General features: G+C 33.5%; 1 protein-coding gene across 1 annotated transcript in view; it reads left to right on the plus strand.

Annotated features, from left to right (window-relative positions):
* The window catches only part of LOC150108313 (plexin-B-like), a 352,329-nt gene that overhangs the window by 237,845 nt on the left and 90,093 nt on the right, over positions 1 to 24,391 (plus strand). The window contains exons 18-20 of the mRNA XM_090415739.1: positions 4,339 to 4,515; positions 8,509 to 8,605; positions 14,905 to 15,189. Coding sequence (XP_090271865.1) covers positions 4,339 to 4,515; positions 8,509 to 8,605; positions 14,905 to 15,189 — 559 coding nt within the window. The remainder of the gene's footprint in view (positions 1 to 4,338; positions 4,516 to 8,508; positions 8,606 to 14,904; positions 15,190 to 24,391) is intronic.

Raw genomic sequence — 24,391 nt, forward strand, 5'->3', positions numbered from 1 at the left:
ATTACTTAGAAGCCACCAATTAATCTGCAACTACCAGTATGGATTCTGCTATTCAAGATGCATAGCTGACCTCATAGTTTACATCGCCCACTACTGGACACATGCTATAGAAAGCTTTGCTGAAATTTGTGCTGTCACTCTTCACTCTTGACATTTCCAAAGCTTTTGACTGTGTGGAACAGCATGCATTGAGGCCTGCTAAACAAATTGCCATCCTTTATTCTCCCTACCACCCTCTTTAATTGGGTAGCCAACTTTCTCTCTGATTACTCTCTGCAGGTCATGGTAGATGGCTTCCTCTCACCTGCTCCTATCACCTGCTTTCTTTCTTCTATACATAAATGACCTACTCACAATCACTACTAATCCCATCCACGACTTTGCAGATGATGGCACTCTCCACTCATCCTGCTCATTTGACAAACTATGCTGACATCCCAGTCTACAAGATCATCTACAACTAGTGCCTTAAACATTGATCTGAATGCTATTCTTCAATGGGGCAAGGACAATCTTGTCATGTTCAATGCTATTAAAACACAGTCTTGCTTTTTCTCTCACAAAAGAGATCTCAGCTCACCTATCCTTTAGTAATACACGTCACCAGACAAGATCAGATCCATCTACTTGGACTAAGATTTACTTCCAATCTCTCCTGTTATAAACATCAATGACCTCCTCAGCATCTGAAAAACTTGCATTTTCTTTTGTTCAAGATGCTATTTTACACCAAACCAACTCTTAAATATATACTAATTCCAAATTTTCCCATGCTTAGAATACTGCTCACATTTGGGATGGTGTACCTTAAATTTCTCTTCTTAAAATCCGTGATGCTGTCCAGAGGTGAGCATATAGGCTCATAGATGATCTCTGTCTCTCTCTTTTTCTCTCTCTCTCTTACATATTCACTTTATCCCTCTCACAGGCACAGTGTTTCAGTATTCTGTCTGTTCTACAGGTACTTCCACGATCACTTTGGCAACCATCATTGCTCCACTTTCTGTTGATACAAGAGCTGCAGCTGCTCAGTGTTCTTTTACTGTCCAACTGCCAAACACACTGAACTTGCTTCTGTTCATCCTCTTTTATTCTGTCCTCTGGAACAGCCTTTCCTTGTGAAGTATTGTCTCAAACAGCTACAACTTGCAACTGTTCAAAAAAAAAAAAAAAAAATCAATGAACTTCTATTTCAGTCCTCATCTGCACCCCACACATGGCACTGATGTGCTTATAGGTCTCTCAACCTCTCATGCATGGGATAAATATAAAAATAATAAATAAATAAAAAATTTAAATTGGAAGTGGAATTAATTCCATGAATTACTCAATTTCCATTCTTACATAAAAAATTGCTAAGAAACATGTTTTAGGATAATTTTGTTTTTTGGGAAGAAATCCTGAAAATTTTGAGGAAAACCAGCCATGAAACTGATTTATTCATTTTTTGTTGGGAGGGTGGAGAAAGGCAATTGGGCAACAAGTGACTATATTTTGATAATTGGTGCATGAGCCTATAGATGGACCTGTGTGTAGCCTTACTCATAACTTCACACCCTCTTCCTTTTCTTTCATTTTCCCTTTTCTGTTTTATTTATGCATTTATTTTTTTATACATATACAAGAGAACAATACTAATGTTCATGCTGTTTTGGTAATGGTATTAGCTCACACTATATAAGGACAAATTAAACTAACATGCTATGCAGTTGATATTTTGCTGAATTCACACAACATCTTCAGGTCACACAAACATGTGTCAGAAAACAGAAAGACACTACAAGTAATTATTGGAACAATTCAAAGTTATAAGAGGAAAAACCAAGACTTAAAAGTCTTAACAGGTTAATGAAAGTCTTGGGTTTAATATATATTGGTACCCCTGTGGTCATTGAGCTATCCTATCTGTATATATCAGACTGAAGAGATTGCTTGATAGGACTTAGTTCTTACTTTTTCCTTATAATTTAGAATTAGTCCACTAATTGCTTATTACTTATGCAGCTCTACTTACTTTATGCAATATTTGAAATATTTTTGAAATACTAAGCAGAATTATATTCAGATGACTTATAAAACACTATTAACCTCCCAACTGTCCAGGATGTATATATACATCAAGGTTACCATGAATGCGAAGTGCATATTAAAATTTTAATACCATTAATATTACATTGAAATATATGATGTATACGAAGTGTATGAGGAGTGATATTACATAGGAAAATTGTTTCAACAGTGATTTGGAGGCCTTATATAAAAATATATACAACAACTAATATCTGAACTATTTATGGCAATACACAGAATTCTGAGCATTAAAAATCTGAAACACTACATAATGTTACTAAGGAATTACTTCAACACCTATTGTAACAACAGAGACACATATTGCATAACATGATCCACAAGAACTCTTTACATCCCTAGACCCTTTAACAACTCATACAGTTCTTTTGTGAGATCACATCTGATACCATGCTACTCAACAACTTACCAAGAAATTTTAAACCCAAAGACAAGTACAGAACATTTAAAACACGAACTCTGGAAGCTATACCAATGCAGTTAATATATAGCATTAATACTTATGTACACTTCACAAATCACCAGCATCCAATGGCAACATTCCATCCATAAACAGTACCAAACAACATAAATAGTGAAGTCTTATCCCACTCTCTTCATAAAAGCTAACCCTAGTTTCGAAGTAGGTGGGAATAACCCAGCTCCTCAGTCAACTAATCCTCATAATCATAGACTGCAATTATTGTAATATAATATATATGTAAATACGGTGTATAATAATAAATGATATGAAAAAAACACCTGAAACTGATAAGAAAAAAAAATTGTGTTTATTTATATTCAAAGAAAAAAATATTAAAAAGAAATTAAGTACTTTAAACTGTGTACATAATTTTGTACTGAGCAGAAAATGTAATATGTTTTAACTGTATATATATGTAAATATTCTGTATGATAATAATAAAAAAATATTATTATTAAAAAATTATCGATTTAAAAATAGCATTGTGGAAATTGAAATATTATATATATATATATATATAATTGATTCAAAAAAATAGCAGTGTTAAAAAGTGAAATGAATCCATTCAGTATTCCCTACTGATAACAAAAAAAATAAACTATAAATATAATTTGTGAATTAAATTGAACTGCAGATTCAAATATAAATGTAGATGACAAAATGCAGAAAAGAATTATGTATGTATTTATATAAAACTGTTCCACAACCAATATCATTAATATGAAAAATATCTCTCTCCTAACACATTAAATGAATCATTGTAAATATACAGGGTGGCCATAAAATAACTTTCCCTCTTTGGAAGCATCTGTAGCTAAAACCAATAAATGGAATGAGAGCAAATTTTATATTGAGACTTTTGAAGGCATGGGGAGATGATTTCTGTGAAAAAAAAAAAGATTTAGTATCAAAAGTCGCCAATAGGGGAAATTTTGGTGCTGGCAGAGCCGAAAACAAGCGGATAATTACATTAAAGGCAGATAAAATGGAATAATAACATTTCGACGGTGTAAGTGACAGCCGCATCACTCAATCCAGCTGGATTAAAGCACGCTGAGGCAAGATAGGATGCATATTGAGCACAATTCGTCAGTCATTCGAATAACTGCCTGAATGTTCCCAATCCCTTTTTAAGTGGGATTGGTGGCACTGCTGTCACGTACGCACAGTAAAATTTGCATAATCCTTTTTACCTGCATTTACTGCAAATATTTGACTGCTTTTGGCTCCGCCAGCACCAAAATTTTCCCTATCGGCGACTTTTGGTACTAAATCTTTTTTTTTTTGTGGAATTCATCTTCGAAAGTCTCAATATAAAATGTGGTCTCATTCTGTGTATTAGTTTTAGCTACAGATACCTCCCAAAAGAGTAAGTTAATTTATGGCCATCCTGTATATGTGAAAAAATTTATACACATTTGAATAAGATATTCACTTAACATTATGTGCTGAATATTTGTAGTGAACAAATATATGTGAAAAAATTTATATACATTTAAATAAGGTATTCACTTAACATTATTTGCTGAATATTTGTAGTGAACAAATATGTAATAGTAATACTTCAATTGTATATTTGTAAATATTCTGAGAAGAGGAAAATAAACCTTGTCATCATTATTAAAAAAATTCGAAATTTTCTAAATTACAATTTAGAATTTTGAAATTAAAATGTCTAATTACAAACAGTATTAGAACAGATTATGCATATAACTTTTATATAACCTTCAGTTTGTTTTTAAGATTCTGTATCATTTTTACAGTTTATTTTTTTATATCAAACATAGAACTCTGGCAAGCAATAGCCAAATCAGCTGTCGTACCTCAAGAGCTCCAATTCCATCCTATCATGTAAATCGGCTTTTGCTTTCAATTGATGATGCAAATTTAACACTTCCAAATCCCTTTGTGTATCGAGAAGATCCTGTTATTCGACGTATTTCACCATTAAAAAGTTATGTGAGGTATGAATTCTTCATCTAATATTCACAAGACTCCTAGCATTATTAGTATTACTATTATTCAGATTTTTATATAAAATATACATTTTTGTGGGAGAAAAATTAAACAAAAATAAGAAAGAAAGAAAATAAAGCCATTTACATTGTTTTACAAATATAATACTTATTAAGTGCTACAAGCCTTCATAGCTCAGTTGGTATCGATACCTTCCAGTTTGAAAGACCAAGGTTTGACTCCTGTCTAGGATATGAAGAACCATTATGAGAGTTTTTCAAGTGAAGGTTAGCTGGTGTAATATGAAGCTGATAAGCTTTTGTTTTTCCTTCTGGGAACTCAGATTTTTATCCCATATAGCAGGCAAACCAGCCAGAAGAACACATTCAATTTATATATAGAGCACACAGTGAAGATAGAATTAACCATCTTATCATAAGCAGTCAGCAGATTTTTATAGAAACCAACTTACTTGGCCATGACTGGCCATCGAGCCTAACATGAAAAGAGAAGAAGAAGAAAGAAAGTAACATCTTAAAATATGATTTCATGATTGTTACAATATTTCAAAAAAAATATATTACATGATCACAAAAATGCTTTATACTTTGATAAATATTACTCTCTGTATATGTTTATTCAAGTCAGATGCGAGATTGCATTTTTAACTAAGTCCATGCATAATTAACCTTTGTTCTGAAGAAGAATGCTATTACAAACAAATTGATGTTTGTAATAGCAGACGAAGCTCTTTGGTCCAGAACAGGAAACCGGCCCCATGAACACACACAGATTACAGTCATGAATACTTATGACAATACAGTAAAACCCCTTTTTTACACTTTTCAGGGGACTGATGGAAAAAAGCGTAAATAGCAGGAAAGTGTAAATTTAAAAAAAGGCTAAAAGATGACTTACTGCTAGTATGTGAGTCTACATACTCGATTACAAAATTTAATAACTGAAAATAAATGAATTTAGAATTACTTACATTTATCTATTTTTAAAAAATCTTTAATTGTTGATTGTTTTTGCTTTTTTTTTTTTTGACATAGCACCTGATTGCTTTGCATTGAGTTCAATGCTTGACCTGTTTTCTACTATTGTGTTCAAAGTGGACACGGAGAGTCCGAGATCTTTTGCTAAATGCACACGTGTTCCGGCATGCCAATCTACACGTCGCAGAATTGCCATCTTTTCTTCTACCGAAATACATTTTCTTTTTCTTTTTTTTTCTTCATGTTACTAACACGGATAATCCACCACTGCAACTTGAAAGCAACTTTCACACACTAAATTACGTAGCAGAAATTCTGCAATATCAATTCGTACTGTGATTGAAAAATTATGGTATTGCTCATCACTAGATTACTGCTTCAAGCATGCAAGTCACCGTGATGGTGGAAACGAAACTTACAGCCGAAAGCAACGCCACCTGGGAACAGAAATGCGCATATTTCCACAGAAATCGATTCGAAAATCAGTATTGCCACCCGAGGAAAAAACTGAAATCATGGGAAATAACGTCCACATCAAGTTGTTAATGGCGGGAAAACAATATATCGTAAGAATAGGCCTTACGATGGGACCAACGGAAAATTATGTATATGGCAGGAAAACGTAAATTGCAGGAATGTAAAAATGGGGTTTTACTGTATGTGGAAGAGATAGGGTCCTCACCACATGTCGTTATGCCCGAAGTTAACCATGAGTCACATCATGGTAGTAAACCTCCTAGATAGGAGATGACACATGAATGGGAAATACCTTTGTCATAAGTTGCATTATATTTGAAAGCATTATCTAATTGGCAGTATAATATTACTTTAAAGATATGATTCTCAACAGTCATGTTTCATCAGTTATCTTAATGAAGGTAACTGATGAAAAAGTGAAAACAGCTGTCATATGTTGCAATTTTTTAGCACAAAAACGATTGCTTTTCCCTGGTTAAAAATTATTTTTGTATCTGACTTGGCTAAATAAACACATTTAGAAACATGAAGTTTTGGGCTACAAGTTTTCAAAGTTTACAGTTCATTTTTCAGTTGCTCATAGGTATACCAAATTACTTAACTTTTTAGTGCAGGTTATTTGAAGGTAAAAAAAACGAAAGTAACAGTCATTTCATATTTTGACACTTTAACGAAGGATGACAGACTGGATAGTTTCTGAGTGTAGTTTAATGCTGAGGCAATTCTTGGGTGGGTGGGTGTGTGGTGGGGGGATTGGAAATTATCACATGCTATCTGAAACCTTGGTTTCACAGTAAGTAATTATTTTTATTAAAAACAATTATTAAAAAAATATGAATCTGATGTCTAATTTGAATGAACATATTAGAATGAAAAATGCCAGATCCTACCCTTCTTTAATGCCTCTCTTCCCACTAACAAGGTTCATGATTTTTTTTTTTTTTATAATAGTTTGAAGAAATCTGTTTCTCCCATCAAAGTAAACATAATTATATTAACATATAGAAAAATTATGAGAAAGATTAGAGGCGTGAACAGATGGCATCAATGGCAATATCATATTAAAAATGAGGATATTAGGAAAGAACTTGACATTGTCAGCATCCAGGAATGCGTTAGCAGAGCTAATCTCAGATGGTATGGTCACTTAAATAGAATGGGAGAGGAAAGATTAGCAAAACAAGTGTTCTCTGCCAGGTTGGCAGGAAAACGACCCAGAGGAAGACCAAGATATAGGTGGATTGATACGGTACAAAGTGCCTTAGACGATAGAAATATAAGATCTGATAATGTTGGAGTCTTGACAAGTAACAGACTGATTTGGAGGAAAATTGTAGATAGGAAGTTAGTAATGATGTAATTTTTTCATGTAGTACTGTCATATCCTGTACACCCCTTGAGGGTACATGGCAGGAATTTGATGATGATGATGATGATGATAGAAAAATTATTTTTTCAGTTGAAAATGTTAAAAACTACTGCTAGAATCAATCAGTCAAATTGTTTGAATGCTGTTATATTTGAAACACAGTCATATCCCGACTTACGCTACCCCAACTTACGCAAATCCAGAGTTACGCGGTTTCATATATGTACGTATTTCCGTCCCGCTTCACGCCTCACCACTAGTCGTATCTTTCCACGCTGGCCACATTTGCCAGTGTCGCACGTGCTGTGAACAAGCACTGACATGTTTTGCGCAGTCTCCATTCATACACGATTTTTGTAGTCTACAAACCTTGCGATTGTTTAATGTTATGTTCTTGATAAAAATTTTATCACGTAAAAAATAATAATGTCGTCCAAAGGAAGTAAGTCCGATTCTTCTACAACTAGCAAGAAAAGAAAAACGTTGACTTTGGAAACAAAACTCAACATTATTAAGGATTTTGAAGGCGGAATGAAAATTTGTGAGCTCAAAGAAGTTTGATCTACAGGAATCCACAGTAAGAACAATCATAAAAGAAAGGTTTACAGATTTTGGAGGACATAGATTCTAACGAGGAACGAATTGTAGCCACAAGGTACAAGGTAAGGAATAAAAAAATCATTAGCTTGCTATTAGGAAATTTTGCGTGACAAGAAAAAGACATTATGCCATCAGACGAATCTATTAGATTTTATGAAACCATTGACATTGAAATAATTTTCTTTTTTTTTATGTACGAAAAACTACAATTATGATTATATTTCTTAAAAAATATAGGTGTTTTTTTAAACCTTTGATCCAAATTAACTAATATTTTGTATGTTTGTATGCAAAATTATACCTGAGTTACGCGAATTCGACTTATGTGCTTTTTGTGGTCCCACCTACCGCGTAATTTCGGGGTGTGACTGTACTTTCTTGTAAATACACAATTTGCAATCATGTTTTGTTATTAACCATCCAGTTGCATGTCACATTATCCTTTCAGATATTGTAGACAAGATATCTTCAGAAATGCAACTTTAATTTCATTTTCAGAAAATAACTGTAAAATATTTTAAAGTGATGTTTCTTTCTTGTCTTTTTTTTATTTCTAGTGGTGGTCGCACTATGACTGTGATAGGTGATAATTTAACATCAGTGCAGCAGCCAAGAATGGTAATTTTTCTGAATGACAGCATTTTAAATGAAACAGTAAGTAGTTAAAATGACAACAGACATTTCTTTGAAGGTTTTAATTTTTAATTTTATTTATTATAATTATATATGTTTTTTCACTCATTGATAATTCTGATGTTATCACATGAAATAGACTCTTGACATATGATCTGATTGTATGAGAATATGTCTAAACTTGTAATTATTATTTTAAGTTTAGAATTTATGTTGACTTATAAATACATTTAGTTTTTTTGTACTATTATAAGTTTCTTTAGCATTTTAGAGACCAAAAGAACTTGATGCTTTATTATGTAAGCTTAAATAAAAGGTATGCATATTAAAAAATTAACAGTGGTTAGCAGTGGGTAAGCAACATGACTTTATTAAAAAATAAAGTTATGTAGTACTTCAGTCTTTACTAATGAGGTTGTTGGCTTGGTTAGCTGGTTGATTTGTAAGCTTATTCACTCTTCAACCAACAGGTTTCAGGTTCAAATCCATCATGGGTATGAATGTTCGTGAATGTCTTTAAGTGAAAGATGAATCTCAATTGCCAGTGTGAGGCCATATTTCAAGACACTCCAGGGCTCCCAACTTGTTGGAGCCCTGAAGTGGCTTGAAAAAAAAAGTCCTGAGTTTTCGTCTCTAGAACAGAAAAATGAAAAATAAAATAGAATAAATATCAGACATTTTATAGAAATGTCTGGTATACACAGTGATATTTTATAAAATGGTTAATATATAAGGGAAATTAGAATTTAATAACAACTATTATATATTTTGCTCATTGTAACATGAGCATCATTCAAGGAATAAATCATATTGTGTGAATATTTTCCTCATGTCTCAGTCATGGCTAAGTGAACAGGAGAAAGCACTATTAATGTTCCAGGAAACCAAGTATAGTTCTGTAATTCAAGGTTTTTTTTAAAAAAAGAATCATAAACAGTATATAATGATTACTTCCCAAAACTTTGAGATAGGAATGTAGTTATAAACTTTTATGTTATGAATATGTCAATTCATGGCAATTATTTCCAAGCTTTGAGATGGGCATGCAGTTTGATTCTGATTGAGATTAGGACAATGATGATGATGATGATGATGCAAAGTTTTGCAAGTTTTAAGGAATAGACGATTGAATTTAAATCTACTGTAATGCAAAATCTTGGTTTGATTCCAGTGAACTCTGTTTAGTGTCTGTGGCATAACAGCAATACCAGAACCTTCTGATTGTAAAAAATCTTATCGAGTCTACATGTTCTTGAATTCTGATCTCAGTAGAATGGCCAGTCTGTCTAAAGTAACAAAGTAGGCAGGAATGGGGTACTTAGTAAATGTCAGGCAAGGATAGCAGTGGCAATTTATTTTTGGTAAATGGTAGGAAAAAGGATAGCTTTTGTGCTGGTTTGAAAATAGTGTATAGATTATATATGTGAAGAATTCATACTATTTGCTGAGCAGTCCTTTTAAGGTAGGGTATAAATTCTTTTTAACATTAGGTTATATTTTGGCTGTAGGATGATAATTATTGTCTATTTTCTGGATGGTGGTTTCATTATACCAATTAGATGCCACCAGTGGTAAACTATGGAAATTTTAACAAAGGGATCGCATCGTCGAGCAAAATAATAAAAAAAGAAAAGAAGCCGTATTTCACACAAAAACTTATTAATACAGCTTGTGTACAAATTCCAATCAAAACGTATGAGAGGACAATCAACCTCTAAAGGCTATCATTTTTAAACAAATATTTCATGATCTAAACATGAAATATTTGCACACATTCAACTGTGTTAATTTATCTTACATAAGAAAAACATTTTTAACTATCAAATTATAATAAGAATGAAATCTTTTATAATCTTTTATAAAACATTTGATTGGCTACTGGTTTTATCATACGATTGGCTACCAGACAGGAGAAGGGTAAAGATAGTGCATGCGCTTATTTTATTTTCAAACTTGGGCGCATTTGTTATAGAGGAGTTGAAACAATAATTCCAAATAATCTATACACTACCGAATAGACTAATTTTTGTTAGGTTACTGTATGAGTTTGTCGCTTAATATATTTCAAAATTTTTTTTTGTTTGAAAAAATGAAGTAAACAAGAAGAACAAGGGGCTTGCAAATTTGAGAAAAAATTAACAAAGGGCTTGCGCGAGCCCCTTATAGCGCACTACTGGATGCAACTATGACTCGTATTTTATTGAATTCTTCTAATGAAAGGGAATCTGAAGAACAAATTGTTTGAGCGCTATGAACAAAAACTCTTGTTAGTACCTGTCTTTTGTGATGGGTGGCAATGAGAAGCTTGTACCTGCCAGTAAAGGAAGGTTTCTTGTAAATAGAAAATTCAGTATTGCCTGCAGAGTTAAGGTTTATTAAGGTACCCAGAAAGTGAAGACAGTTGTTGGACTCGCATTCAATAGCAAACTTGATTCAGGTGTATAATTCTGCTTTAGAATGGGATACATAAGGTTTTTAGAATCAGAGAGGAGTCTGACCTTGCTTCTCATGCCATAGAATATAGGGCTCATAGAATGAAACCAAGATTTTGTACTAGATTTAAATTCAATTGTCTCTTCCTTGAAACTTGCAAAACCCTGCATCATCACCCTAAGCTTAATCAGTCAGACTGAATGCCTATCTCAAAGTTTTGGAAATAATTGCCATAGACTGTTCATAATATTTTTTTTTAGTCCAGACACAAACTATATTCATGCTATATGATTCATTCCTGTGTTTCATAATTTGCACATTGTAAACCAATCTTTTGCATTATTCCTGAATGATGCTCATGTTATAGTGAGCAAAATATATAGGAGCTGGTAGTAAATTCTAATTTCCCTTTAATGTGTTAACTGTTTTATAATATAATACAAAATTAAAAAATAATTAAAAAACCCTTAGTCCATCCACAGCACTATGTATTTAGGTTTTACAACCTCTCACTAGTGAGTAACAAAAAATAAATAAATAAATACAGTTAAGAGTTATATTATAAAAAAAAAAGAAAATTATGTTTTAAACGCAAAAATCTGTTATTGCTATCACAATTTTTCCCTTTTATTTTCTCAGTCAAATATTATTTATAACTTAAAACTTTTTTTCTTTTTTTCTGAGTAAGTGAGAACACAATAAAAATCAAGGGTTGGCAAAGTACTGTCTATGGGTCTTATCCAGCCTGTCGCCTATTATCGTATAGCTCATGAGCTAAGGATGGTTTTAAATGAATTTCCTGACACAATCATGAAATTATTGATTTAATATCCATTAGTATATTGTCAATACAATGCAGTTATGCTCTTCATTTTCATTGTTATCTATTGTCAGTTTTCGCATCACACATGTATAGTTACAGTATATTGCATTCCAGTCACTGGCACCACTCATCCTTGCTGTACTAGCTTGAGAGTGTTATGAGCACCATGGGTTTCTTGTCAGTGAATATCAGTACACATTTGTTTATGTTCATATTCAGTAGCTAGGAAAAGATGTTTTATAAGATGAAATGTATAAAATCTCATTTGAAATCAACCTTATCTGCTGAATATTTGCAGTCGATTTTGATGACTGGAGGAATGCTAATTTTGAAAACCCAGTTAAACATAATTATGTCTCTTAAAAAAAAAAAAAGAATTACATACTTCTAATTTCCCAAAAATATGTTTGAACACAGTTATATTCTCTATTTTGCTAATAAAAAACAACTGCATAAATTTTGTTTTCTATCTTATATATAAGTACTCTGATATCCTTGATTTTAACTCTTGGTCCACTAAGCCTAAAATAAAAAAGTTTGCCAACCCCTGCTTTAAATGATGATCTTTAGATTCTGTGGAGGTTTTTATGTCATGATAATAATTATTGTTATTACTAGGTGGTAAATGAATTTCATCATTTGGTGTGCAACCATCATCTGCTTATTGGAGGCTTGAAAAAAAGTTCCATGTTTAATCTTTAGAACAGAATTTCCAGATTATCTGGTGATGTGTACTGTAAACTAACAGCCGTTCATGGGTAAAATTAACATAACATATCAGTGCAGAAGTTGGAAGAAAAAGTTCAGAAGGCTTTGTTTTTAGTGTTTCTATAGACCTATTTGAATACAGTAGAATGAAAACTGGATTATGCTTCCACCTCTCCTTGTCTCTCATGCAGAATAGAGATGATTGTAAGAATAGTGCTGCCTTCTTGTCACTTTGATAGTTGAATCAGCAAGCATGATTGCTATGTTATATGAGGGTGATCTGAAAAGTTTTCAGCCTTGACCATAGATGGCAACACTATCGGTAAGATTTTTTTCTCTAAGTTGGTACATAAGTTGATACAAACCTTCTTTTACAAATTATTTGTAAAAGAAGGTTTAACACCAAAAGAAATTCATTTGAAGTTCATAAAAGTTTATGGGCACTCTTCTCCTTCATTTTCGACAATTAAGAAATGGGCTGCCAAGTTTAAACGTGGCCACAACAGTAAATATGGCATACCAGCCTTGAAGATGATCCACGTGAAGGATGTACAAAAAGTGTAACAACACCAGAAATCATTGATCAAGTGCATGATATGGTATTGGATGACCAGCGAGTCAAAGTGTATGAAATTGCTGAGACTGTAGGCATTTCAAAAGAACATGTAGGATATATTTTGCACAAAGAATTGCAAATGAAAAAGCTTTCCACAAGATGGGTGCCACACTTGCTCACAGCAGATCAAAAAGGCACTAGCATGAAAATCTCTGAACAGTGCTTGTTATCCATTTTAACAAGAATAAAACTGATTTTGTGCATCAATTTATTACTATGAATGAAACTTGAATTCACCATTACACACCAGAATCCAAACAGCAGTCAAAACAGTGGACAAAAGCTGGTTGTTCAGCACCAAAGAAGACAAAGTTGGTTCCATCGGCAGGAAATGTCATTCCATCGTTTTGGGATGCTCATTTTGTTTATTAATTATCTTGAAAAGGGTAAAACAATAACTGGGGAATATTATTCCAATCTTTTAACCAGACTAGACGAAAAAATTTGTGAGAAAAGACCCGGTTTGCAGAAGAAAAAAAATCCTTTCATCAGGACAATGCACCTGCCCACAAAAGTGTTTTGGCAATGGGGAAAATTAAGGGATCTGCACTATGAATTATTGGAACATCCACCCTATTCCCCAGATTTGGCTCCCTCTGACTTCTGTTTCTTCCCAGAACTAAAACTCTTCCTTGCTGGTCAGTGTTTTTCTTTGAATCAAGAGGTGATTGCAGCTGTAGAGGGGTATTTTGTAGCTCTTACTGAGAACCACTACAGGGATGGGATAATGGTGCTGAACATCGCTGGAATAAATGTATTAGTCTTAAGGGCGATTATGTTGAAAAATAAAAATAATTTTGAAATTATAAATTTGTTTTTTCATTGTTAGGCCGAGAACTTTTCATACCACCCTCGTATGTGTGTATGTAAAAATTTAATATATGAAAGGCTGCAGAAGAGCACATTTTTATTCTGCAGATGTAAAAGTGGTGAATGAATATAAAGAGAAGTGTAATAAGCATTATATGAGGTAGAGTAGATATCTCATGAATGTCTTGATAACACTATGGAAGTATATAGTTAAAAATAATATATGCGTGGTGTTTTTATTTTTAAATCTATTTTTTTGTTATAAATTGGAATCAACTGATCTTCAGATCAACAGATATGCTGCTGATATACTTTATATATTCTTTAATATAAGTTTATTGGTTATACAACTAATATTATGTATCTTATGGGGGGGGGCTGAAAAGTTCTGACAAACACCTAGGACAAAAATTATATTAAAGCAACTGATGTAACCACAAGAAAGAACATATCTTTAAACCCTTGAACCCCCATGGTTCATCAAATTGTAATAATTTGTTCTTTTTCTTTTAGGATATATAAGAAGACATATCAATTCCATCATGGTGATTATCACAACTTTTCAGCACACCCCCTCGTGTGTTATAATTAACGGACAATAATATATTAATTATATTAACCAATAATATGTATTTTTCCATGTTCTGAAGAATTTGCTGGATATTTCTTCAAATTAATGCTACTTTTTTGTTTCCAAAAGTGCCCTAGATATTATTGGAGTATTGTATTGTCACCAATAATCCCCTTTTTGTGCATATATGTTATCTTTGTTATAATTTAATGTATGTGAAATGGGAAGAAAAAATTAATGAATGTTCTGAAAATTTTTTTATTGTGCTATAGCATAGATAACTGAGTTTAATTTCTCCTGTTGTAAATGTCTCTTTAATAATTTTTATTTCTTGTCATACTCCCTCCCCTCCCTTCTAGATTTGTGAAGTTCATAGTAATTCTATGATGCAGTGTCCTTCTCCATCTATAGTTGGTGTACTTTCAAGCTTTCATTTACCAGTATATGAATATTATGTTGAGGAACACAGAGAAGTTTGGAAATTTAGAATTGGATTTATTATGGATGATGTACATGCATTAAGAGAACTGCAAGAAAATTTTCCTAACCTTCATTCTGATCTCATGTATGTGAGAGATCCTAAATTTTCTAGTTTTCAAAGTAATGGAATCAAACTGTATAAAGGAGATGTTTTAGTGATTGAAGTAAGTATGGTACCAAAAGAAATATATATTTTTAAATTCTATATTTGTTTTTATGTATTAAGAATAATTTTCACTGTTTATCAGCAATTCTGATTATGATGACAACATGTGAGTAGCATGGTAGTCCCTTTTGGTGCATTCTGTTTCTTGCTCCTGATCACGAAACATGGGCTTCTATTTTACTTATTTTTTAATACTATGTGAAGAAGAGGAAGAGAGAACCAGTTTTCCTGCTCACTCTGAATCAGTATCATATTGTCAGTGGGCCTAGTCATTGTGGACTGTATGCATTCTTTAATAGCTCTAATATGGATTAAAATATTGATTGTTAATGCAATTTTTGATGTTTTTCATCATAAGGTTCCTTATTATTTTGTCTTATTAAGTCTGATACCTGGATATAATTCAGATTAGTAATTGATTCCATTATGCCATATATTTAATTTGATGCTAATCATTTTAGGAATAATTTTTACATAAATATACACTGTATCATAACATAGCCCACCAGCAGCATTTATTTGCTATAGGCTTTGCAGCCTCTTTTGTTTGGGAGTGATAATAACAAATAACATGCTGTTATGATTACATCAACAGAGTACAATGTATTAAAAGCTTTCAAACAAGTTTTAAATTGTTTATTTTGGGGGAATATCAGAAATTTCATTTGAATTCTCAGGACTTAGTGAAAATGTAAAATATATTTCAAGTCTTATATTTGCAATTGTCAGTAATAATAATAATAATTTTGTATTACAGTGGCTACTTCTATTAGTTATGCCTGTTATTATTCATAAAAAAAAACCCATCACCTTCTCTATGAAAACCTCCAATTCACAAACATGTGGTTGACACATATCTGCATTACAGGGATAAGTTGTCATTTCAGTCTCGGAAGACTGGCAGACTATAAGCTATCATTGAATATATCTGATCTCGGCTATCTTTAGGATAAGCTTTATTTTCCCTCACGAAGACCACTTTTCACAGTGCATGTTTGGTGCTGGGTCTGAAATGATGTGATTTGTTTCTTTGCATGTTTGTTGCATGGAGGCCGATGTAAAACATCTTTTTCTTCTTATAATGGATTTTAGGTTAAGTGGCCTGTTCTGGTTCTATGCCATTGTATTCTTTGTTTCCAGTTCTTCTTTTTCCATTATATACAGGGTGTTCGGGATAAATTTGACATATTTATAATTAATTATATTTTTCCGTAAGTTACATGTATTAACACACACTTCTCTTCATTTAAAAGTTTGGACCCTTCTTCATTCATATACAAGATGTCAGAAAGGATGGATAGCTGGAACCCACCTGAATCATGGAAGAGAATAACTTGTATCATGATGATTCGTGCCCGCCATCAAAATAAGGATATTACGACTGCTGCCCAATGCTCCCTGAATACAGTAAAAACAATCAGGCATGAACTAGAGACTTGCAATGGTGACTACGAGGATGTAGCAAGAAGAAAGATCCCTAGCAGACGATCTGATTGCGTTCGTACAGCAGAATTCCTCGCAAATCTGCAGGAACAGGTGTTGAAGAACCCTGGCATTGGAATTCGGGCTTTGTTCGTGGAGTTGCTAACTGTAGTCAAGCCCTGGATAACAAGGGTAGCCAATGGTAGGCCGTATGTATGGCAGCAGGATTCGGCCCCTTGCCACACCTCTGGGAAAAGTCAAAAATGGTTGTCTGAAAATTTCTACGACTTCACCAGTCCAAATGTTTGGCCTCCAAACTCCCCAGACCTTAACCCCATGGATTATTTTGTATGGGGCGCAGTTGAAAAAGACACCAATCGCACTTCCAGTAATACAAAAGCCCAGTTAATGGATAAAATTAAAACGTTTTTTGCGGCCCTTCCCAGGGAGACTGTAGCATCAGCTTGTTCGAGGTTCCGAAGCAGAATTGAAGCTGTGATCGATGCTAATGGTGGTTATTTTGAGTAAATCTTGTTGATAGTATTGTAATTAACTCTGCCTGTAATGTTTTTTTGTCAATTCATTAAATTTAATAGATACAAAGAAGATTTTCTTTTTCCTTACGAAACTGTCAAATTTATCCCGAACACCCTGTATATATATATGCGAAGATAGGCAGGGCAATCAGGGATGCTACTGATATTCGACAATTACAAAATGATTTGAAAAGACTGGAAATCTGGGCAAACAAAAATGGCTATCAGTTTAATGTTAGTAAGTGCAAAGTTATGCACTTTGGCGTGATTAGAGTTCTAGCAGCATATTATATATTAGCGGGATTATGCTACAAGAAACTGAAGAGGCAAGGGATCTTGGTGTATTGGTGGATAAGAATTTAAAGTTCAAAAGTCACATAGCAAAAGTTGCAAATACAACTCAGAGGATAATTGCTATGTTGAAGCGAACCTTGACATGTAAGGATAAGGAAGTAATTTTGCCTCTTTATAAGGCTTTGATAAGACCACACTTGGATTACTGTGCGCAGATTTGGTCTCCCGGGTTCCACGGAGATAAAGAAGCTGTGGAAAGGGTGCAAAGAAGAGTTACAAAGATTATATCCGGATTATGGGATAAAGATTATGAGGACAGGTTGCAAGTATATGGATTACAGACTGGTTAACAGGAGAAAGAAGGATGATATGATAGAGGTCTATAAACTTTTGAATGAGTGTTATAGCATTTCTACTGATTAAATTTTTAGTAGGAAAATTATATGGAAGGTGGGGAGAGAACATCCATGGAAGTTAAAATTTATTTGCAGTCAGCTAGGTCTTTCTCCCAGAAAGCAGTGAGTGAGTGGAATAATTTGCCCTTATCGGTAGTGAGTGCATCTAGTGTGAATGAATTCAAGGGTAGGTATGATAGCTGGCTTGGGTAATTACAGCCTCGTTTGATGAGTATTTGACTCCCTGGAGGTCTCAGATAATAATAATAATATCAGTGGCGTCGTGTGACAATTTCAGTTGGGTGTGCTGTCTTTTTGGTTATGCAACCTGCACTACAAATTTCACATCAATTTGACTGTATGCATGGGCATCTGCAGAAAATTTTCCAGGGGGTGGGGAAAGTTTGGAGACAAATAATTACATCAATAAATTTTTATAATTATTGATGCAATTAAATAATTACATCAGTAAATGTCTTTTAGCAATTTTTGATGAAATTATTTGTCAACATAAACTATAAATACATTATTTTCATTATACATTGATTTTAATGATCTTTAATTCTTGGAAAAAAAGTATTCGGAATTAATAAAGTTTTTACCTCAATTTCATATATAAAAAAATTGACTGGCATATTTTATTTAAAAATCAACTAATTAATTAATCCCAAAATCCTAAATCAAATTATTTCAGTTTAAAAGCAAAAAAATCATTCATAAAACTAACAATTAAAATAATATTAAATTACATATACTTACCTTTTAAATTGTATTTTTTTTGTTTAAAGCCTGTGTAGCTCAGTGGATGTGTCATTTGCACACCACGGCACGCACGATGGAAGACTGTTTCGAATCTAGTAGGTGACTAGAGGAAATTTTTCTAAGCATTTTTTCGACCAGTTCCCGAGGTTAGTCGATCTCTGGCATGGGCAAGCGGTTTTTTTTTTTTCTGGGAAACTCAAGAAAATCGACCGTAGAACCCACATTATTTCAGACATTAAATATGAGTGTTAGGGTAAGGGACCATGAAATGGCGGCACTTGTTGAGCCATCTCTCTTCACTGCATGCCTGTTAATTAGTGGTAGCCTTGGGCCAGCTATCTCTGATTGGGTACCAGTGGAGATTGAACTGCCCACTCAGTCTCCTAAAAGTTAGATAGGGCTAAATGGCCTCGCCTACTCCCTATATACGGGAATAAAAAGGCATTAGCTGATTTTTTTTTTTTTATAAATTTACAATTCACACTTCACTCAGTGATTCACTAGACACAGAGGGCAAATGAACACTGGTTGCTGTTCACAACAGTAATGAAATTTTTTTTCACAAATTAGAAAAAAAAGATGAAACAAACAGGAACATGTGCTTTATTGCTACAATAAAACACGTGTTCTATGGTTACCTCACTGTGGACCAAAACAGGCCAACCCATAATAAAATTTTAAGACAGAAAAAGCATCCCATTGGTGTAAGGTAAGGTTGGGTAAGGGTGTAAGGTTACATATCTCAATCAGTTTTACGATTATAATTTGTGGAATTTTTTACTCGATCCTAGGGGGTTCCCAGTCCCCCCCCGCGGATGTGCAGATGCACATGACCGTATCATCGTATTTTTATCGATGTATGAAAGCTTTGAGAGTGCATAGCGCATCAGCGCTCATTTTAATTGATCCAGTGCAATTAATTGCAGGATAACTTTGAATACTTCTGCAATGGGAGAACAGTCGGTTTGTTTTAGGATTTATTAGAAAACAGCAATGAAGGAGAATGCTATATTTGGTTGGTATATTTGAAATACTCAGAAATGAAAGGAAAGAATAAGTATGAGTAGAAATACTTTCATTAATGCTAAACGAATTATTAATGATTAACATTTGTGATATGTGTGTCTTATAAGTTGCTGGGTAGAGCGAATAGCACGAGCCTATAAAGTCTAGACATGAATAAGTGAATTTATGATGGCATAATTAAAAAAAAAACTTATAAGGAGACAGAGAGTATGGCAGGAATAAATATAGTTTGATGGAGCAGCCAATCATTTCGTAAAATTTGTTGCTCATGTTATGTGTATTTCTCTGGTTTGTGTATATTTTGCTCTGTTTTCCAAGAATTTTCTTTTGTTTACTGAGACTCAGTGTACATAACATCCGATCATTATCGGAATCCTACTTTCGGAATTCCATACTTTTGGGAATCCTACATCATTAGTTTTTTTTTTTAGTATCAGCTGTTCATCTGTCTTATCAATCTCACATATGCTGGTATTTTTTTGTAGATCAACAACATCTTATAATACACAAAATATTAATTTTTATTCAGGAATAGATATTTTTTACTGTCTGTTGTTTCTGAAGACTAGAATAAAAATGTCTGTATACCATTAAAAATCTTTGAAACAGATGCTATACTGCATAGCAAGAGAAACATTTAGGTTTTTTCTCCTAACATCCACTTTCAAATTTTCAGTTCCAGAAAACATGTGTAACAGCTGTTTGTAATACAGCCATCGGATACAGAAAGTGCTCAACTCATGACAAGTGACAACGCTCGATTGGATTGGTTGACACAATAACCAATCACAGGCACTAGGTGCTGGGTGAGTTCTCAATGTGAGCTCACTCAGCCTCGCCTTCTCAGTGGTTTAAAAATACTAGAATGCTAAGAATTTGACCTGCTGCGCCCTCTTTACATCTTTTTAAAGGGCGCAAAGGTGTATGCATTTTGAGAGCACACCTAGGCTATTAACGCAAATGTGACGCATTGTTTACGTGCCGAAAAGTGCCCTCTCCATGAAGCACTTATGCTTCATTATCCTTGTGAAGAGGGCAATGAAGCATTAGTATATTGTGTTTAATTTTAGGAATCACGCAAACTCTGCTAACAATTAGGGGAGTCTTTAATGGGAATAAATGCAAAAATATAATATCGGTGATACTGATATTTCTTGGATGAGCACCGAACACCTAGCACACCCGGAATATTCGCTCCTGACACACACACACACACACACACACACACACACACACACACACACACACACACACACACACAGATATATATATATATATCTGTAATGTATTTTTGGTACATATGAAAAAGATATGAAAGAGAAAGATATGTTGCAAAATATTTAAAGATAACAGATATAATTTACTCTATATTTAAACCAAACCTAGTTCAAAAACAAACCAGACTAAAAGTATACAATACATTAGTCCTACAGTCCTAATGTATGTAAGTGAAATCTGGACAATAAAACAAAAAGACAAACAAAGATTAATTACAGCTGAAATGATGTTTATGAGAAAAACTGCAAAGTATACTCTATTTGATTACAAAAGAAACGAAGAAATTATGAAAGAATTAAACCAGGAATCAGTAATAGAAAAAATTAAAAAATATAAACGTAAATGGATGGAACATGTTCAAAGAATGAAAACAGAAAGATTACCAAAACAAGCCTTAAAGTATAAGCCATTAGGAAAAAGAAAACCAGGACGTCCTCTTAAAAGATTCAACGATGACTTCTAAGGCTGGAACAGGCTACTCTAGGCCTGAATCCTTGATAGGCATGATGATGATGATGACGATTTTTGGTAGTCTGCCATTTGTCCATTTAATTTAGTTGTTCTATCCATTTTTGTTTATATTTGCTTATATAGTAGTTAATTGGTTTTATATTTAGGGAATTGTACAACTTCTTTGTTTGTTTTATGACCCTTCTGTTTCATTTCCAAATGTAAAGCATGAATTTGAAAATTATGGATCAGTTCATGAAAATATTTAAGAATATCATGTTCGATAAGACATTTAACTATAGAACAGTGGAATAAAGTCTTCTTGCTATACAATGAACTGAAATGTGTCACCATAGCTTTTTCTTTTCTTTCTTTTTTTTTTTTTTTTCACTAATCCCACCCTTGAGAAGTTGTTTAACCTATACTACATTAATGCCATTGATTTTTTTACCTATTATTTCAAGAGTAGGAAAATAAACAAACATTGGATTTTGAAGACCTGTAGATTATACTCTTTAGGAAATACGTAAGAGGAGAAAATATTCCAAAAAACACACAGAAAAGAATGAATGAAGAAGAATAAAAATTTATTCACTGAGTTTAATTGGATTGGTTGAATTATATTAATTAGATATGAAAAGTGTGATATGAAATATGAATTAGATATGAAAAAGGTGAAGGATTATCACCCTTCAAACACAATCGAGTCCAATTGTTAGTGAACATTTGAAGCTATTCAATATTATTCTCTAATTTGAATAGTCTGAATATTGGCTTTTGTGTTTTATAGAGTAGATGCTAAAGAAATTTCCTAGTACATGATTGGACAGGAGAGAAAAAGGGATCGCTGTTGGATGTTGTGTAAGAGTGTTGTTAGCAAGAGGAAGAACTAGATTTTTTTAGTTGGAGAGTGGGGGATCAAGTGTAATAGTTTACAAAGCAGTTATTAGTGCTTTGTTGGAGAATGATGTCATGATAAGTCTCTGGACTTAATGAAGATGCCCCATATAATAATAATAATGACTTGAAAAATTTCTCCACTTCTTTGCTGCTAGAATCTTCTGTGGATCCATAGACACATAAATCTCGTTGAATTTCCCATTTTAATTTGCCAACATCATTCTGCTTGAAATTTCCTGCTGTTCTAGAAAATTATCTTTGTGTTTAGTGTTGAATACTACAGCTATTCCTTCTTTTCCTCCCATTTGCTCTTTTTAGGATTATGTCAATCCTCTGTTGTCTGTACATTCTTTCATACTCATCTGGCTTCTGCCCTATAACATAGAAACAAATTTGTAATTGACCCATTCAAAGATAGTAGATAAAAGCCAAACTATCAAACTATCACCCCCCCACTCTTCAATTCTACTCACCTCAGTTCTGTAGAAAATAATGAAAAAAATATCAACAGTCAACTCCATCATCTGGAACCCTTTTAGTTAATCAGTGACCACAAAAACATCGATTCTGCCATTCTAGATCCTTAATGGATCTTGTCGCCATGACTTATCTATGGACAAAATCTATGGAAAGGTTATGTGGAACTCAAGTGGTCACTGTAGATGAACTTGCCACTCCTATTCATTTAGTTAGAAGTTCAACTATAAAAGGATGTGAGGCAGCTGTTGCTTTTGTTGTTGTAGGTTTAACAAAAGTCGGAGGAGGAGACCTAATCCATGATACTTCTGTTGAACAGTACCCATTAAATATCTGTAGAAGAGATATAATGCAGAAGTGTGAGACAGTGACTCTGTGAGAAAGGGGTAATCAGTCATCCAAACTGTTTTTTTTTTAAACAGCATCAAGAATGTTTAGAGAGGATTTGGGATTTATACAGAGGAAGCACCTGGACAGATGAAAAATAACATAATGAGTGAAAAAGGATGCTAAATTTTTTTAAAAGCTAAGGATGCTGTAGAAGTGATGCAGGAAAAATGCTAGGAATAAGAGTCAGTCTGAGAAGAGTGAGAGATCTTGTCTTGACTGTTAAGTTGAGCATTATCAAAGGTAAGGTGAAAAGAACAAAGTTTTTTGTGAGAAAAAAGACAAAACTTTGTTTTTGACGCATTGAAGGTTACTAGGTGATTATCACCCCATTGAGGAGTTGGTAGATCAATGTTCAGGACACTTATTGCAGACGATTTTGTAGGTTGAGATGTTTAAGCACTGCAAGGTTTGTCATATGAGTAGGATAAGCGGAGAGTGCTATCATTGGCAAAACTATGAATAGGGTTTGAGGTCATTGAGAGAAGAATATGTATGTGAGGAAGAGGATCAGTGAACTAACAGAGTCCTGAGAAATACCTGCATTGTACAGAAAATCTGAAGAGAGAATACCATCAGTTCCCTATAAAACTGGTAATCCAGTTTTAAAGAGAAGAAGGCAAACTACAAGATGGCAATATGCTGAGAAGTCTCAATGCCAAACCGTATCAAATGCCTTAGAAATGTCAAGCAGAGCAGCCCAGGTTTCTTCAAATTTCTATATGTCCAGAAATGGATGATGTAGGTAAAAGCTACTGTGGATCTTGATTAGCAAAATCCGTATTGGTGGTCACTGATTAGTTGACAGTTTTCCAGGTGTTGAAGAAGTTGATTGACCTTCTCCATTACTTTAGACAACACTGAGATGAGAGCAATAGGATGAATGGTAGACACTTAACACCCTATTTTGGAATTGGCTATATATATGTGTGTGTGTGGGGGAGGGGGAATTGTTTCCATGCTATAGGGTAGATGTCAGCTGAGTGTAATATAATGCAGAGGTGATAAGGAACAGGTGTTAGTTCACATCACTTGTGTACAAATCGCCTTGTTAGTCTTTACCTCAGCTATCTTAAAACAAGTTATCATTTCAGGATTCAGACTTGTCATAAATAACAGAAATGAATCAAATAGAACAGAAACAAATTATCAGAGGGGGGGCGGGATTAAAATATTTCACAGGTTCCTTCAGATGTCACTCCCTCCGCCAGAATTACAAAATTCTCTTTTAGAATTTATTTTGTATCAGAAGTTATTTTGTATATTTTTTTAT

The sequence above is a fragment of the Typopeltis vanoorti genome, chromosome 3 (assembly GCF_054136105.1).
Source record: "Typopeltis vanoorti isolate ZY-2024b chromosome 3, IOZ_Tvanoo_1.0, whole genome shotgun sequence".
NCBI lineage: Eukaryota > Metazoa > Arthropoda > Arachnida > Uropygi > Thelyphonidae > Typopeltis > Typopeltis vanoorti.